General features: G+C 41.6%; 1 protein-coding gene across 2 annotated transcripts in view; it reads left to right on the forward strand.

The window, feature by feature from the left end:
- Positions 1-9540, forward strand: part of GRAMD2B (GRAM domain containing 2B) — a 55147-nt gene extending 45607 nt beyond the window's left edge. Inside the window, exons 10-14 of one of the 2 annotated variants that reach the window (XM_090038474.1) lie at positions 2401-2475; positions 2797-2884; positions 3666-3767; positions 5623-5716; positions 8373-9540. In XM_090038474.1, coding sequence (XP_089894600.1) covers positions 2401-2475; positions 2797-2884; positions 3666-3767; positions 5623-5716; positions 8373-8414 — 401 coding nt within the window. In that variant the 3' untranslated portion in view covers positions 8415-9540. Of the gene's footprint in view, positions 1-2400; positions 2476-2796; positions 2885-3665; positions 3768-5619; positions 5717-8372 lie in introns of both variants that reach the window. The other variant, XM_090038473.1, reaches the window with a different exon arrangement.
- Positions 9541-19131: the final 9591 nt, after the last annotated feature.

A 19131-nucleotide genomic window follows, 5' to 3' on the forward strand; every position in this document is an offset into this window, starting at 1 on the left:
GGTTATTTGATCCTGTTATGCCGTTTTCTCCTAGATTAAAGTCTTCTCTCTATTGTTATTCAGACTTTGATCAAGCTACCTTTTTAAGTATGCTAGATTGGTCAAGCCCACTTATTCTCCCCCTTGTAATTCATGTTTCACTCCGCATGTGAAACACTTCTTGCAGTATTTTATAGAACCCTTTCTGATCTTTTAGCAATTACACTTCCTTCTCTCACAGGAAGGTTATAATAAACTCATTAAAGGTAGTGGAACACTTTAATGGAGTAAAGTAATAATACTTTAATGGAGCCTATATAGCCATCCTAAACAGTAGTGGTCTCAACACTACAAAGATAATACCATTCACCTACTCTTCCCTGTGGTCTTGAGCTATAGACACTCAAATATAGACCTCTACAATCACAGCGTCATGCTCATCCCTCATGTCTGCTGGGCAAAGTAAACTGTATGCATTTCACTTTACTCGTTAGTAGCTGCATTGATTCAAATGGAACTTCTCATGTAAAAAACAACATGCCGATGTTCAAACCTTTGCAGAGATGATTTTTCTTTTTGCTTATAAAACATACAGAATAACTGTGCTGATTCCTTAGGCATGTAGTTATTGGAAATCGGTTGAGTTCATGAAGTATTATATACCACACTAATTTTAAATACCGTATTTACCTAAATCTTAGATGACCCCCCCAATAATTCAGTTGTATACATGGAAAAATAAACATGGAGGATTATAACAAACTTTTTTTCCCCATATATAGAACCTAATTGCTGGGGGGATCGTCTTAAATTCACCTGCTACCCCCCTGCCCCTTACTCCAACCCACTGACTTGGGTCCCATTTCTCCCCTATGTGCCCCCGCTACCCTCCAGCTTGCTGCTTTCCCTTGTTCCAGCCCCACTGTAGTCTAAGGCATGGAGCATGTTTGCTCCAGGCCCATGACAGCTCCAGCTCCAGGGCCTAGTCTGAGCTGATGTTGCTGCTGTGCTGGGGCCAGAGCAAACACATACTCTCTGCCCCAGACTGGGGCCAGAGCAAGGGTAAGCAGCAAAGGACTAATAGGGGCCACAAAGACTGTGGGGCTGGGAGAGGGGCAAATAGAGGGCAAGGGAGCAGAAGCGGGGGGGATAGGTAGCAGTTGTATTTCAAGTATTCATGTAATTTCCTCCTCTGGGTCAGGACTGGTGAACACCAGACTGCTGTTTTTGGTGTTTTTTGTGTGGCTTGCTCCCCTCCTCCCATATACTACATTAGGTAAAGAAATGCTTCATCCCTCACTTAACAACCTTTACATATTTCCTTGAGGTCTTGGAAAGTATTAGATGCTTCAGGTTTTTCCACTAATTCATGAAAGGAGGCTGGCAAGCCAGCTTTCTCACTGTAAATTATTTTGCATATTTTCAGTCATTTGAACAATGTGTCCAAAGTTGGCCGCCAGAGAGACCTATGTTTGTATAAATCTCTATAATGTTAATAAAGCCGTTATTAGATTTTTCTCCTAGCATCTGAAATATGCTGGATGCATGAATTAAAATTGGAATACACTTGTAAATGCTTGCAATTTATAGAAATAAGGCAAAATTCTGCTTTACTGTTCTATCAGGCCTACAGCAATATATGGACGAATGTGCCAGTTGTCTGGTATTAATAATATTATAAAAGTATGAAATGATTAAAAGACATAGTATTAATAAGATGTTATATTATTAATTGTAAAGTATTATCTGTCTTATTAGAAGAGAAAGTATACGTTCTCTTTACTTAGGACCACCTAACGAGGTTTTAGTTTTAAATTTGGGAGTAGTCTTTCTTAGGAGTTTGAACTCTTTCCCCTCCCTTCCAGATTTTAGCAAGTAGATATGATCATTTTAGTGTTAGACAGCAACACTTGTGCTAATACCACTCATAATACAAACTTCTATACTTCCATAGTCTAGCCAAATTAATTAATCCTCACCTTCTCTCATACCCAGTAAGGAGTGGGGGTTTTATTTTTTGTTTTAATTCTCATACCTTCTCCCTAGTTGCACAAGATGATAGATCTTTTATTCCTCATTATTGCAGAATACAATGAGCTTCTCTCCATTCAAAGTGCCAGGTGCACGGGGCGGGGGAGAAAATCACATATTCCCCTTTTTTTCCCTAAATCCCTGGAGAGAAGACCATGAAGAAAGGAACTGTAAATGACAGCTAATTTCTTAATATATCATTGGGCATCCTTTCATACCATAGTTAGGGTATGCAGTAAGACTTAACAGAATGGGATTACATTGGATTAGCAAGAGGTGGGTCGAGCAGGAAGCTGTGGACAAGAATGTTTAATGTGAGCTGCTGAAAAGTCATCGTCTTCTGTGGGAGGGGTTTAAGTTTTAAATAAATAACAATCTTGATTTTGACAGACTATCATATCGTTGAGACACAGATGCACAATAAACATGTGGCAGAAGAAAAAGCCAGGAAAGTTCCTGGACATGGTAAGGAACCTGGTGCTGATTTGGCTATTTCTACATAAAGTCATGCACGGCAGTTGAGAATTTATGCCCCTCCCTTTCCCCAAGTCACATACTCAGCTACATATTTGTAAACTTATCTGTCTCAGTCCAGACTGGTGTTGCCCTTGTAACTAAGCAAGGGCAAATAGGACACAAGCCCAGGTGCTGACTTACAGGAGGTGCAAAAATAGCAGCTACCACCTGCAGCTTAGCCATTAGTGGGGCCCTGTGTGCCACTGCCACCCGTGGTGCAGAACTGCCCAGCTGTGCTTCTGAAAACACTTTCTGTTCTTCTTGCAACAGGTCATTCTGGAGCCCTTGGATTCTTCCACAGAATGAAGTTCCAGAAATGTGTATCTCTGAATCATGTTCTTATTTTCTATACAATCCTGTAAGTGAACAAGTTGTTACCAAGACCATCAAATAGCAGGAACTTCTCTTCATAGTTAGATTTTTATAACATTCTGAGCCCATTTCTGAGCTTTTTTTCACTGAAGTCACATAAATCTAAAACTAGGGATAAAAAAAAAAAATCATCTTTGTAGTACAAAAGAAAAGAAGCAGTTTATTTTATTTATCTGTAAACCAGTAGGGAACTGTGAATAGCACTTTACAGTAACATTTGTCCTGCTCTATCAGAGCCAGCAGAAAGCAAAAAAATTCTGTTTGTGGCCTATGACCCATGGAAACCTCTAGAGTAAGTATAACCAGTTTAAAAGGGTGGGGGGGAAACCCTTGAACATGTATTCAAAATATCATTTAGCAGAGCTCTATACACTAAACCTAAGGTTTTGAAAATTTTGTGAAATATTCAGGAATCCAAATCTCTAAGGCAAATCTCAACCTAACACTTGTACAGTGTACAAGTAATAATGTAAAACAAGTGTTTTCAGCTATATCCTGAACAGATTCCACACCCCAACTAATGATGTAGTTATTGGAAATCGGTTGAGTTCATGAAGTATTATATACCACACTAATTTTAAATACCGTATTTACCTAAATCTTAGATGACCCCCCCAATAATTCAGTTGTATACATGGAAAAATAAACATGGAGGATTATAACAAACTTTTTTTCCCCATATATAGAACCTAATTGCTGGAGGGATCGTCTTAAATTCACCTGCTACCCCCCTGCCAACTAATGTAGCTCTCTTTCTTCCTCTGCAGTGTCTGCATACTAATCTTTTCTACATTCTACATGAGATACAAAATCAATGTCCTGGAGGAACGACTTGTTTCCATGACTTCCTTTGACTCCCGTGTTAATGAGTAAGAATGCATCATTTTTTAACTAATACAGTTATCTTTTCTGTTGGTCTTGTGTTCTTCAAAAGGCCTCGCATCAGATAAGCAACCAAGTGCAATTTATTTTGTGAATCTGCATTAGTCCAGTTTCCTTATTCTTTTTCTTGCAGACATTAGGTATAAATTAACTTAAAAGAATCAAGAAATAATCTTAACTACATGACAATTACTGAATCAAGAGTCAGGGTTTTACTGGAGGTCATTTGCCACCTGGGAAAATATGTATGTGGGAAGCTGTTGTAGGGTAGATAGTGCACTATAAAAGTTTCCACTGTCCATTATTTCACAGTAATTTTACTTCTGTGCCTATACCCTTAATCTCCACAACAGGCTTTTCAAAACCTCCAGGCTAGTTCTCTAATATTTTTTGTTTGGTGTGAGCTGCTATTCATCCTCTTTAGAAAGGGGTGCTTATGCCCTATCCAAATAAACTCTAATCCCCAGTCAAGATTCTTGGAGAAATCTTTTTAAAAGCATACCAGGGAGGGAGCAGAATTCTTCCTTCTCTGCACCTCCAGATTTCAGAGCTGCTATAGCTGTCAGTATGTTACTCCACATTAATTTAGAGCAGCCATATGCTGATTATGGACTACTACCCAGTTCTGTTCAACCAGAAATTTTGGGGCAATGTCAGGTTGCCTCTTCAGCTCTATGCTGTACTCATTAGTGAAATTCTCCCATAAGCTTTTGTTGCAGTTTCATAGCCTATGTACCTTGGCTAAATACGGATCCCAAGTATTAGGACTGAATCCATCTGACTTTCCCATCCTTGATGCACCAATTTAGGCCTTGCCTACACTAGAAATGACTCACTAATGTAGTTAGAGTGTGGAGAGGTGCATCTTGGACTAGCAAGAATATAATGGCATCCTCAATATTGGCTTCCTAACCTCTTTTGTCTATGTAGTAATACTGCCCTTTCCCCGCCCCAACCAATATCTGAGAAATAATCTGGCTTTTTAGCACTGAACTGTACTTAACTACATACATTCTCTTGTGCCCTCTTCCTGATTGGGCACAAAAGGTCATAAACAGCAATGCAAAATTGCTGTCTATAGTAAATGTGGCTGCAATGTTGACATAAAGTAGCCGGCTAGAAAAGCACCAACTGAAAAACAAGCAGACAAAGGAACAAGAGGACCAATGAAATGAGAGGTAGCCCTGTGCCTCAACTGGGTAGGCCTGTCTGAAAGGTATTTTAAAGGGCCCAACCCCAGTACAAAAATCTTGGCTCAAGTTACCTTAAACTTGTTAATTCCCACTTTTTCTGGGTGGCCAGTTCATGACAACCTCATCAATCTGACAAGACAGAATTGGGCTCTTAGGAAAAGGTGGGGTGGAAGGGAGGAAGGTAATTCCTTTATATTTATTCAAGGGGCGGGGCATCCCCAAGCACTTGATATAGGATAAGGTTCAGAAGCCATTCCTCCTGGTTTTTAACTTGAATGAAAACCACTTTGTCTCTGATTGAGAAGGAAGATAATGTTCAACCCACCAGCAATATTCAGATGCTTAAAGGAAAATGAACCTAATGTACTTCCAACAGCCCCATGTTTGTACCTTGCTTGAATCCATGAACTTCACTTGCACCCTGTGACCTGGAAATGGCTACTGGGAATGGCTTAAGGGTTTTCCACCTACATTTCTGTAGACTTAAACCAGTAGACTGACGTCTATTCAAAAATTACTTCCATGTTGTATTCTTGTAAGCAAGTTTAGCTCTAGCAATGTTCCTGTTCAAATCCCTCATTCTTCTCCATGTACACTTTACGTCTTGTTTGTCTCTGTTTCACTCGCACTTGCTATTTTTGTTTAGCAGACAACCAGCACAAAGAGGCCTTGGATCCCATCTGCAAATTAATGCTGATGCCCTCTGTGATGAATTAACAGCTAACCTCATTAAATTGGAAAAGGTAATTCTTTATTGTAGATAATAAGGTCATTAGGCAAGTGCTGAGTAGTCAGCCAATGAGAACCTCTTGTACTTACCAGTCTTCTGCAGTATATTATCCCCTAAATACTACATACTATGGACCCCCTGAGGTGGACAATAAAAGTAAAGCCTAGGCATACCTATCAGTACAGCCTTTTATGAAAGGCTGAGGTAAGGCAGAGCCATTTATTGAAAATTAATTAAAATTCCCAGTAAGTTTAAAAGTTTCCAGTAAATTCAAAAGTTCCCAAAAATCCCAGCAAGTTCAAAAATCTTCATCCCTGTTCAGTAAGGCAACTATTTCTGACTTTTACTCGTCTTTAAGATCTGTGTCACCAGTATGTTTTGTCCCTAAAATAGAAGCTGTTGAAATTCCGGTATCTGCAAGTAAAGTGGCTGGAACCTGCCTGTTACTGCTCAGTAACATGAATGCTGTTGTGACAGCTCTCTGGTCTCTGAAGATGACCTTTGCTCTCTTCCATTTACTAATTGCAGAACTAAATACACTTGCCAGCCTCAGCTGAAAAGTTCAATGAAAACAAGGGTAGACAGAAAGGTATATTTCCACTTGGTTAAATTTACATGTCAACTGCTGAGAGCTGATCATGAAAATCAGTGTCTTTATTCCACAAGGCTAGCCTATAAACTGTATCTTTAATAATCTTTCTATTTCAATTTCTATGTCCTGAAATCATAGGGGTTATTTGTCATCTTGGCAAGACAGTGTCTTGACATCCAGAATTTTGGCAAAGTCCACAGTTTTGTTTTGGGGGTTTTGGGGGGTGGGGTTTGGAGGGGAGGTAATTTTTTTGGCTAAAGCAAACTTCTCGGGTTGCTTCTAGCTGAAAGTTGACAAATATCATGCTAGCATATAACAAAGATCTGTAGGTAGCATTATTCTCTACTTTCACTTCTGTATTTCTGGAGTAATGCTGTTGACTTCAGTAGCATGTTACTGGTTACAACTAGTATGAAAGGAGAATTTTTTTTCACCAGATAGTAATGCATGTTAAACACTCATGCTGCAATCCTTATCCACTTAAATGGGACCACTCACATAAGGTTCAACAAAGCATACAAGCCTAGGTTTTAAATCCCGGGGATTTCAGTAGGCCCTCAGCATGTATGTTAAAGCAAAGTGCTTTGTTCATTTTCAGCCTAACAATCGAACCCTTTAACAAGGTCTTAACTTTGCTTGGCCTCATTCTTAAATTGCTGTCAATATAGTGTCATAGTCTAGTTGTCCACTGAGAAAAAGTTGCTGCAATATCAATATCTCTTTCTCTTTGTGCCGTTAGCACTTTTTAGAGAAGAGTTCAAAGCGCTAATTTAGAGGATTGCTAATCAGCTATTTGTGGCTCATGTATATTAAAGCATGCTTACTTTCTTTTCTGCTCATTAGCTTTTAAAAAGGAGAAAAAAAATTATTTTAAAATTCACATACTCCAGGATTAGCTTAAACTTCTTTACCGCCCTCCCCCCCACAAAAAAAATCTGTTTTGTAATTGGATTATCTCTCTCACTTTTTTTTTTTTTAAATATGATCCTTGTGGTACTTCTAGCTCTACTGTCTTCTACGCTTGCAGCCAGTGAATTCCCACCAGCTTAGTAGCAGAATACCTTGGCATTTTAGGTGTGGTATTTTGCTAGGTTTTATAGTATGTACCTGCTAAATGTACCAGGGCATCCAGCAGATAAGTGCATGACTGGAGGAGGAGAAAATCCCAAGTGGATCTCTTAAATCCTGACTGAATTTTGTGGGCAACTCCTCCACCTCTTTTAGTAGGAACATAAAATTAAAATGTAGTCTATGAGTACATCATAAAAATATCAACCTTAAACTAATTTCATCTGCCCCTTACCCGCTTTTTTAGGGGAGTAAAGTATATGATTACACTAAGCGTGAGCAAGAGAATGTGGGGGAGGAAATGAGATGGTGGCTCTAAAGAAACTCTTTCCGTCTAATTATGGGTCAGCAAGGGTCTGGGATCTAAATTTAGCTATCTGTAACCAATGGTTAAGATAGTTAAGAGTCGGTGAAATATCCACTATAACATCCTATGACAAGATGAGAGATAAATAAGGAAAACATGGTCATCTACACTAAATTAAACACAGCACACACTTCCTTGAGTCAAAGATGATTCATTTTAGCTGCCTTGTTCTGCTTTGTGACAGTTCCTGGAACTAATGGTAGAGCTCCATGTCCACACTGTGGTATTGACTGCTTTCTTGAGGCAGCTTACACTTGGGTGTAGGAAATACGTCCCCTTCCACCTGTGGAGTACAGATATTTTCCCCCTAATTTTCAGAGGATGGAGTACACCTCTTTTCCTCCAAGTCAAAACTGGTGGGAGAGAAGGGCAGCTATGGAACAGAAAATATTCCAGAGTCCATGCCCCTCTCTTCCAGCATCCCCAGTTAAGTTGATGTAAATGGATTTTTTTTTCATTGACTAAGTATATATACCATTTAATGTGCACAAATGGCCATCATAGTGACTGAATTAACTGGCATGCTCATATTAATTGAAAAGAGCTTTCTAACTTGCTGTGTCAATAGCACTGACGTTAGCTGAACCTCCTGATTTAATTTTGTCTCACTACCACCACCACCACTTTTTCTTTTCTTTTAAGATACAAAACAACTTGCGAAGATTACTTGAAGATGGCGAATAAAATCTTGATGTTCTGGAGCTACTTCATACCTCATTCTCCTGCTTCTGATAAGCAGCTCCAAACACAGCTGTGAACTCTGCAGGCCAGAGTTAGTGTCCTTTCTTTAATCCAAAGCCATATTTAGACTGCTGCAGTAGCTCTTCCATCCTAAGAAGGTGGAAGGTAGACTATTCTTGTGCAATAAACTATATCCAAGTATTCTCAAGTTAACTTTTTCCCCCTATTGTCTCTATTGATGTATAAGTAACAATATGATTTTATAGTTTGGGGCAAATTTGTGTTCTTGGTTATGCAAGTGTAAATCTGGAGTAACTCCATTTTACCTCAGTATGTGGATTTTTCATTCACGCTACTGTGACTGGGACCAGAACTCGGTCCTTGAAATTTGAATTCCTGAAACAATATAAGCAAAAATGCATTCTATTTTAAAGAGATCCCAGTCTTGTTAATAGTAGCTGAAAGTAAATATTACATCTTTACTTATCCATCCTTATGCCACACTTCTCCAAAATCTAGGCATGTGTCAAACTTCTTACTGCCTGAGCTTAACCCAGGCTCTCAGATTTTTACAAAATAGTCTTCCCCTCCCCCTCCCCCCATGCCCCCAGTGAACACTTCTTCAGAATTAGGATAGCAGCCTAAATGCATTATCCAAGCACTGTTCCTAGAATATATTGTTTAGATTTTTAAGATCTATCCCTATAATATAGTTTCCTCATGCTTCTCAGTGCTAGGACTCCAAGTCAACTTAAGAGGGTTGAATATGGTCCTAGCAGTGCAATTCCTCAACAGCTACTGAGTCATGGGGCTTATTTTTGTTGACTCCATCCCCCTGTCTATTCTTCATGATAGGAACTGTCAAATTAATTAAACTATAGTAACTAGAACCATTCTATTGGAGTGAATGAAGTGGCCGACTCCTTTGTTACATTATGCTATTGTTTTCACAGAGCTTAAACTAAAGTAATTGAGGGGGGTTTTTTTAATTCTTTGGTCTGTTTCCATAAGGCAATATTAGCATAAAATAGGACTTATAAAAACAGTATTTTAAAATATATGCTATGCATTTTATAACCATTTCTGTGAAATGTACATTACTTTGTTTAAATAAACTTTTTAAGAAGTGTGGTGTTTTGGTGTCACTTTTATCTGCCTGTAACAGTGGGCCTTCTCGGGGCCAATCTCACTGTGGCCCACCCACCTGTTTCTGGGCTAACTGCCTGCCTTCTCACCCGCCACGCCTTGTTGGTATCTACTTAATACATGTCAAATAAGCAGGAGGCTGCCCATTTCTTGCCCCAATGCCAGAGGGCGCTATCCGCAGCTTTGTTCCTCCCCTACACCACAGCCCATGCCTCGCAGATGGCATCCGGATATCCTCACAATCACCAGCCCCACTCTGGGCCCATAATCCTAGTGTTGAACCCTCTATGATCCCTCCATTCCAGTGGCCTAATCCACCTTCATCCTGGGCAGCATAGCTCCCTGAACTGCTTCCCCTTCTGGGTGTGGTCCCCCCAGGACCTTTGGCTCTACTGGCCCTGGCCCACCTCCAGGCCAGTCAGAACCCCAGGCCCTCAGCTCTTTGCGTCCCTCGCAGTGGACCCCCAGCCTTTCCAGTCCTGGCCCCAGCATTGACCAGTCAGGGGAAGTCCAGACCGGCATGAGTCTATGGCCTTTTCTCTCTCTCTGGGGGTCCACCCTCCAGACCCTACAAAGGGGTAACCCACCCGGTTGTGGGGGTTAATGGTTATGGCACCCTGACCCACCTTTCACTGGGATGGTAACTGGCCTGGCATTTCCTGGGGGCTCCCACACCACTGGGAGCCCCACCAGGCCACCCACTCCCAGCCGGGTGCAGTTTTAGGTCATACCCAGGACCAGGAGCCTCCTGACCACCCCCTACAGCTCCTCCCTTACCTCCAGATGATACCTGCAACCAGCCAATGTTGTTACCTGGGCCAGCAGCAAAACTGCCCTGTTTATATGGGCAGCCCTAGCCTCATCTGGCCCCTGGCAGCTGCCAACTCCAGGCCCTTAAAGTGGCAGGCACAAACAGTGCCCTGCCACACTGCCTATGCCATAGGCTTTTATTTTTCTGCATATTGTTGGTGAAAGTCTCACTGATGCATATAGAGATAGGAAACCAAACTTAGGAACAGGATTTATTCCTCCAATCCAGGGGCCAAACATCACACAGCACACTGTCAACCAGACAGAACCAGCTACCCAAACTGAACAAAAATTACAATAGCCAGTGCAGGGGAAAAACCCAGTGGTCTGCTTAACTATTGTTGCTATTAAACACTTGCCTTCATTCACACATTCTTCTATGGACCAGTCAGGTCTCTGTTGCTAGACCATAGTACCCCAGAGGCTAACCTGCTCTAAGCTCCCCATTGTGAAGTAGCAAGCTTAAACCAAACCTGCCATAGAGGTGGTGCTCAACTAGCAACCCATGGGCTGAATCCAGCCCACAGAGCCCAGTCATCCAGCCCCTACAGCTCCCCATGGGTCAAGAAATAGGCAGCAGGGGACCAGTGGTAGTGTCAATTGATGCTTCCCTGTTCCCAAACTTCCAGAGCCTTGGGGAGCCTCATGGGCCATGTAACCTGGCCATATGTGCTTTATCACTGATCTATGGTGGGGCCAGCATATGGAGTCACTCTGCAGCCAGACCTGGCACACAGTCTGGATCTCTTGTGGTCCAGATCCCATATACTGGATCCAGGCTCTGGGGGAAGAAGGTTGAGCACCTCTGTGTCACAGGAACACAGATATGGTCCCCAGGTTACAATACACAGACCTCACATAACCTTTTGTAATCAGACATACTGATCTTGTTGCAAATCTATCTTGCTCTTTCTAGTATAACCCACTAGGCGCAAAGCATCTAGAGTCTGAACCAAAGCCAATGGGAGACTTTTCATTGTTCCTACACTGTACACTAGATAAGGTCTTCAGTATAAATTGTGGAAACACCTTGGCCAATTGAAGGATCTGGCTCTATACTTGTAGCATGTTGCTGTGCACTTTTGGGAAAACAGTACATGAATAATATGGGACAGATGATTTGTGTAGCTGAGCCAGGAGCAGAAGTGGATTGAACCCAAAATGCACTCTTTCCATGCCAGGTGGAAAGAGTGTCCAATGGATTCACTTTGGGTTGATGTGGCTTCCTCGCAAGTTGATTCTGAGGCAAATGCTATAAAGCCTCTGCAGCATGCAGGAAGTTAAAGTTTCATGTATCTTCTCTAACCCAACACAGCTCTTGACCACACCAGAATCATTGAGTATGGCCAGCTGAAGAGGGCTGTAGGCTAGCAGTGACCCTCATTCCAGAAATTAAAGTACAAAATGGTTATCAAATAAGGGCTAACAGCTTTCTCCATGAGACTGTATTTTGAAAGAGTACTACATTTTGTCTACTTTGATTCACCCATCACTTTGATTCACCCTTTTGCGTAGCCTGGAGCAGAAAAAGGTTAAGGACAAGGCTTACCCCAGTCTTGCCTGTTTTAACATTTGTGAATATTATTCATTTTTAATATTTTATGGAGATGAAATGGAGCTATGTTCTTCCATCTTGGTGAGAGGAGAGGGTTCTAAATTTGACGGTGATGGAAATAATCTTCTCAAGCAATTCTTGTAATTACAAGGCAGAGAGAAATGGTCCCAAACAAGAATCAAATTACTTTGAAGGAAAAATCCAACTGCCCCACCTATGAACAGGAATTAGGGTACAACAGCATACTATTCTGGGAACCTCTGATTTACATACATCTCAAGTTCATCTCAACTTCAGTGCTGAGTACTCTATGTGTGAGTGTAAAGGAGAGATCAAGCTAGTAAACTAAGGACTACTGTCTTCTAAAGACATGGATGAAAAAAGCATGTGCTAGACTTCCCCAAAGAGTAATTTTGTTTTCTACAAGCTTAAAAGAAAATGGACTATAGAGAACTGGAGTTTTCAGAAGCAGTTAGTGATGCTGAGTGCCCAACTAGACATTTTATAAAGTCACTTAATTTTTCAGGAAGTTCTAAGAATTCACCTGCGTGTCACAGTCCTCTCCTCCCCTAGATGTTAAAAACTATTAAAATTAGTCACCTGTGCTTTGAGGGAAAATGGTCATCTAATATATTACACCAAGGGCTGTGTTGTTCAGGATTTTTTCTCTGCCCTTTCAGGGGTGTAATAGCCTGTAAGATTAATTTAGTCTATGAGCATTAAAGCAGACTCAACTTGGTGCCCACCTGTTTTTGTTGTTTGTTTGTTTTTTATAATGCAGACATTTATAATAGGACCAATGGTATTCCTGAAAGAGAATGGGAGTGCTCATAGCAGCAGTAGTTTAATTAAAGGGGGGTCCTGAGGGGGTACCCCAGGTGTTGCCTTTGGTGGGGGTTGGGGGGCGAGGTAGGGGGAAAGGACACAAAAATAGCCCCTGCTGTGGTACAAGTAGTAATCATTCATGCCTTAAATGACTAAAGGGAAAGAAACAACCACGCAGAGCCAATAAAAAAGCATCTAAAAAGCAAGCAAACATCAATTATTTAACTACAGGATCATTTGACCAAACTATCTACAGTACAGAGCAAGCAATGTTAATTTAACATAAGCGCCTAAAATGGCTTCTAGTTAGACATGACTTTTGCATGACTCCTAGCTCAGATTCCCAGCCTTTCCTATGGGTATAATTTTGGCGCTCTCAACTCCACCAAGAATACTTTCTCCTTCTGTTCAAGTTATAAAATACAGACTGGTGTATTGAGCTTAACTACAGTCTGGCTTCTTGGGCAGCACAGCAAAGGAGTTCCCAGAGGTGCTGAAAAATGGGTGCTTGCTATTACTTGGCTATAGCAGAAGTTGTGATAATGGTAATACTGTTTTACACATTACTTAAAAACATTGTTGACCAAGAACAATGCAAATGGGGGAACAATTAAGAATTTTGTCCCAGAGCTGAGCATTTTTTTAAATGATTTATAATTAGCTTGCACTTAAAACTTTTTTTCTTTTAAACTATGGTTGGGCTATATTACTGTTGATTAAAATACATAAACACAATTAAAACCAGCCACAAAGCTAAATTTAATATCTGTAAAGAAGCATAAGGGCATCATGTAAGGAAAGGAACCTGGCTTAACTTGTCCTGTCCCTGGAAACTTCGGTGGGGGAGACTGAAGAAAAGTATTGCTCCTTAAAAAAAAAATGGGCTGAGGCAAACACTTAACTCTAGGTTATTTCCACTCACAAAATGAAGCAGATCCATTATTCCACTAGAACAGCAAACATGTTTCTACTCTGAGACAGTTGCAGGAGGTGTAATATTCTGAATCTACCTTATGTAAGGCTGGAAAGCAGAGACAGCAGGTTAAAGAGTTATCACTAAGCACTGGTGAACAGAATAAATAATTGCAGTGGTGAATGAGTAATCCAAGTTTATTATTTTAAGAGGTCCTGAGGCTGATGAGTGCCCTCTAACCTATGTGGCAGGATTCCAGGTAAGGTGAGTCTAAGCAAAGGTAAAGTAGCTTCTGCCTAATGAAGGAAGAAGAGTAATTACTGCACCTTGAGGAAACACAGTGTAGTGGTTAGAGCCCATGATTGCATTCCAGTCTTTAATGTGTCGCTGACTTATTGTCTGACCTTCAGCAGCTCATTTAATCTGTCTCAGTTTCATCTGCTCTTAACTTGGAATAATGATTTATGGCTTATCCACCGCATCGGTGTTTTGTTAGATCATGGTCAAAATGCAATATGGGATTGTTGCTCATGAGGCAATATATAGATGCCAGTGACATTCACTTCAAACTGGAGTGAGCTGCTGAGAGGGCTCAGAAATGCCTGGGTAAAGAAAGAGGGGGAGAGGGACGAAAAAACAGTAATAAAGAGCAGATGTTCCTTACTCACTACAAGGGAAAAAGAAAGGGAAGCGGGCCTCCGTATTGTAAAGACAGTAGGAAGCTTTGCCTTCTACATGGCCAGGAAGCGGGGGAAAGAGTGATGAGTAGCAGATTTTGCTACTTCCTAAGGCTGAAATCCTGGCTCCACTGCAGTTAACAGGGATGTTTCTCCCACTGGGCTGGGGGAAGTCAAAATCCTTGCCAACTATTTTACTGGCACAAAGAATATTAAAAATGGTCACCTATAATTTGCAGCATCTGGTGCTTCATGTGCTGATCAGTAACAATGCCTTGTTGCTTTGCACTGCCACAAATTATTTATCACATTATTTATCATATATTGTCCCTTATCTTCTGCTTGACTCGTAAGTGCGTTGGGACAATCTCCTTACTCTGTTTCTAGCACTCAGTGGAGTCAGGTCCTGGGCCATGACTAGGCCATTTAGACTCTGCCGCAACACAACTAATCTCTTACAATGATGATTGAGTAAAAATGGCATTATTGCATTGTAAACGTATGGAAAGGACAAAGGACAGTTAGTGCTAAGCCTTTCCTTTCAAAGGAACTGATCAAACTAGTTTTTAAATACAGCTCTGATTTGCACCATTTTCACCAAGCAAGGTTGGCATCTTGCTGGTACTTGCAGGAGATTGCTCTTGGCCAACCTTAAGGATCATGATGGAGCATAAGGAAAAAGGTGGTTATTTAGTGCATTGGGCCCAGACTATTTGGGGTTTTACAGGTCAAAATTCACAGTTTGAATTGCACCCAGAAAGCAATTGGGAGCTAATGCATACTCTGGACCACTGGAGGTACGTGTTCCTGATGATCCATTCCTGCCAGAAGGCATGCCATCATGTTGTGTACCAGCCACAGCTTCTGGATGGTTTTCAAGGGCAACCCTACACAAAGTACCTTGTAGTAGACTAACCTTAAGGTGTTGAAGGCATGGATGATGGTGGCCAGATGCAAATTTGAAAGAAAGAGTTGTATGGGCTTCAGATAAGGAAAGGTACTCACTAGGGTAAAAGAGGCTCCTAGCCACTGCTGCCACCTGAAGATCCAAGTGCAGCAAAGGATCCAGAAACACCTTAAAGCTGTGTTTAAGGTGACAAATGGAGCTGACAAAAGGAGTGACCAAAAGGAGGCTGAACCCCAGCAATGAAAGGTATCCCTAGCCCACTCCCTAAGTCACGTGGTCTGCCCATCACCATCACCTCTGCTTTGTCTGGATTCACTTTCAGTTGTTTCACCTGATCCAATCCCCAACTGCAAACAGAGACTTCTTCCTCTGTTTTGCTGTTCTGACCCATGCATTGCCAAGAAAGACCAATTATTTGATCGGTTCATCCCTTGCTGCACCAAACCTGTGGGAGAGGGCTAAGGCATGGGAGACCCCTCAATCGAAACTTTTCTGACTGTTATGAGTAGCTTTTTCCCTCCCCAGAAAATGACCCTTGAGAGATACTATCTGCCTTCATAGTTGGCCTCATATCTCTGTTACAGCTGGTAGGGAAATGACTTTTTCTTTCCTGTGAAAATTTTCAACAAGAACAAGGTGGAGGAATGTGGGGTGGGGAGTCATCATCAAATTCTTTATCTTTGGGAAAAGGTGAAGGTTGTTTGTTTTTTCTTTTTTTTTTTTAAGAAGTTCTTGAATAAACTCAACTGGGGGGAAGGAAGAGTGTCAATTTAAAATTAAACCAGTTGGGGGAAAATTAAAGCTAGGCATGATGGCTTTAGAAAGAATGATTCATTGGACAGATCATATGGTACGTGTAGAAGTCCACTACCTATCAGTTACAGACAGATTTTCTTATCTTTCTGTCCTTGTCTAAATCTATGTGTGTTGTAAGAATCATGCCCTCGCTGTTCTTCAGCTCCCTTTTTTTAACATACATTGTGTGAATTTCTCCCTGGCCACTTGGGTTTTAAGCTTAGTGCTATCTATTTGATAGTCAGCTGATAAGCTCCAATTGAATGTGCACTTGGTCACTGCTTTAGACTGCTATCCTAAAAATGGATCAAGTGCAGCTCTTGGTGAGGTGCTGCATTTGAGAACTGTGCTGGGTTTCAGGTTTACAAAGAAGGTATAGTATGCAATAAAGATAATGAGAAAAAGCAGGCCACTTAAGTGACACTAAGCAAACAGCCTTAGTTTTAGTACTCCCTTTATCTTTTGTTTTTATAAAGAGCACCAATAACTCCTTATTTGGAAGGATTTCGGCAGCTACTAATTAATTTAAGTTTGCCAGGTGCAGAGTAGCAGAAATTTTTTTAAACAGTCTAATTTGCCAACGTGGAGAGAGTGACTAATCTCATTTGTTCTTTTTGAAATTTATGACTTGAAACCAATGAGCGGCTTGCTAAACCCTGCTGTGCATGCGGTATGATTTTTATAACCCAAGTCAGCCCAAACTTTTGTAAAATTAGGTTTTTCTATAACATTTATAGAAATACGCAACAGGCTGCTACTAGGCTGGCAGCCATTATGATACATAAAGAAAAAGAGAGTTTAATATAATGAGTCTGTAAATTATCCCTGACTTGTTAATAACCTTTCTCCTTATTCTTCCAAACTTCCCGTTTCTTTAAAAAAAAATCAGTGAAAAGCTTACATAGACAATGGGGTCATATTTGATGTGCCCTGAAGCCCCTCAAGTTCCAGTTCAGAAGGAATACCTGCAAGCAACTTCTAAACATTCAACCCCACAACCACCATGGAAACGACACTGCATAAAACGATACTACAAGATGTCATGAAGCCTGCAAGTATCACCTCCCACGGTGGAACTACGTACATCTTGTTTTCACCCATATCCTTTCACTTTACTTGTTTCTATTTTTCCCCCTTCCTACAACAACTGTTATGTAACCTTCAAGAACCAATTAAACCAAGAGAATCAACATCACTCTGAATAAGCATCTTGACCTGAATCTGCAAAGGGACTGCCAACTTTTAGGTGCCACTGTCCTTGGGTACCTGCAGTCCTGCTACAATCACCTAAACCCTGCTACCACTGAGCTGTTTGGAGCCCTAGAGCTAGACCCAATAAAGGACTCAGGGGTGGGGGGAATAAATTAGACGCAGCAACACTACAATCCAAAAAACAGAGTTATGGAGGTGGCCAAGTTACCTATATAGCATGTGTATAGGCAGCTGGCTCACTTCTTTCAGCACTGGTCAGGTTTTGTTTTCCTTTGAGTGCTGATTACAGTGGCTGTCTTTTGCATAATAGCCTAATGGTTAAAGCACTCGCATGGAAAACTTGGGTTCTAGACTTGCTTCTCCAGAGGAGTTTCAAATCAACATATTCAATCTACTAGGAAAGAGTTCTAACTACCAGACTATAGCATAGGCTAGGTTGGTAAGGGGATACTCTAGTCTCCACCACCTCTGGTGAAATATGGTGGCCACTATGTAGAAAAGAGAGAATCTCTTTTTAGCCCGCTAGTGAGTATGCTTCCATAGAAGGGTGAAGCTTTATGTTATACTTCATGTTTCCAATGCTGTTTGAGCATTTTATCCAATATCTATGTAATGTGCGAGTGAAATCGAACAATACTGTTGAGCTGAATCTGTCAGGCGTGCTCTAAGCACACCTACCAACTTGAGCCCATCAGGTGCAAGTGAGGGGTAATGATGCTTAGCTTGTGAATGCCAAATGGGCTTTGGTGGGATATAGATGCCTAAATGCTCAGCTCACCTGTAGGCCTACACTATAGTTGGACATCAGGTACAAAAGTCAGTGCCAGCACCTAAATGAGTTAGGCAGGGGTTCTGTGAATTGCTCTTCTATGCTGAATGTAGGTGCCTAAGTGCCAGATTCTTTGTACCTATCACCTTGTGGGCTTTGATTGACCTCACCCTCGCTGGCTTCTTAACTGCTAGATAAGGGGTGGGCAAAATACTGCCCATGGGCTAAGGTCCAGCCCGTGGAGGGGCTTTTTCCAGCCTGCAGCAGCTCCCTGGGTCCCACCTGGCCCAGCCATTGCCTGGCCGTGACACACCCTGCCACCACCTGGGCACGCAGCAGAACTAGGGAGGCTCCACGGCAGGACTGCCTTTCTAAGCAGCCTGTGCAGTGATGACTACTTCCAGTTGCCAAGACCGCTGTCCCCAACCCCATGACTGGCAGAGAGTCATGCCCCATAAACCCAGCATGCCCACCAACCCACATCCACACATACCCCCACACCCTTCCCCATACCCCATATACACAAACATCCACACACGCACAGTCCCCCACAAACCTCATACGCACTCACCCACCCCCAATATACAAGTGTAAGATATAGGCAATCACCTCTATATACACAATGCAAACACACAAATCAGGACAAAACATTTTTTTTAAATAAATTTGAAATGTTATTGTGGTTGTTTGATTTTTAGTACCCTCCTCCCAAAAGGCATACTTCTGGGGTCAAAGGGAGGGATTTCCAGTGGCAAAGGTCAGGAGTTGGGGGGGGCGGGACTTTTGGTCCCAAGATAGGGGCCAGAGGGTGGGGCACTTGTCAAGCAGCGGGGCCACCCTTGCAGTCCCCGACAGCTCACCAAAACTTATTAAGCAGCCCTCCAGCCAAAATAATTGCCTACCCCTGTGCTAGATTCTCCCCTGGAGCATACAGAGAGCCTGGACACATTAACTTACAGATGACAATTCCATCAGATAAGAGGGTGCTAAAATGCCCTCTATCCTTGTTCCTTTGCATATTGTCTAACAGTTATCTTTGACATCCAGTGTGTTGGATGGACATTTGCACCATCAATGTACTCATTAATTTCTTAAAATTAAAACAAGCCAT

Source organism: Crocodylus siamensis, chromosome 3 (assembly GCF_052110815.1).
Source record: "Crocodylus siamensis isolate JL-2025a chromosome 3, ASM5211081v1, whole genome shotgun sequence".
NCBI classification, from domain to species: domain Eukaryota; kingdom Metazoa; phylum Chordata; order Crocodylia; family Crocodylidae; genus Crocodylus; species Crocodylus siamensis.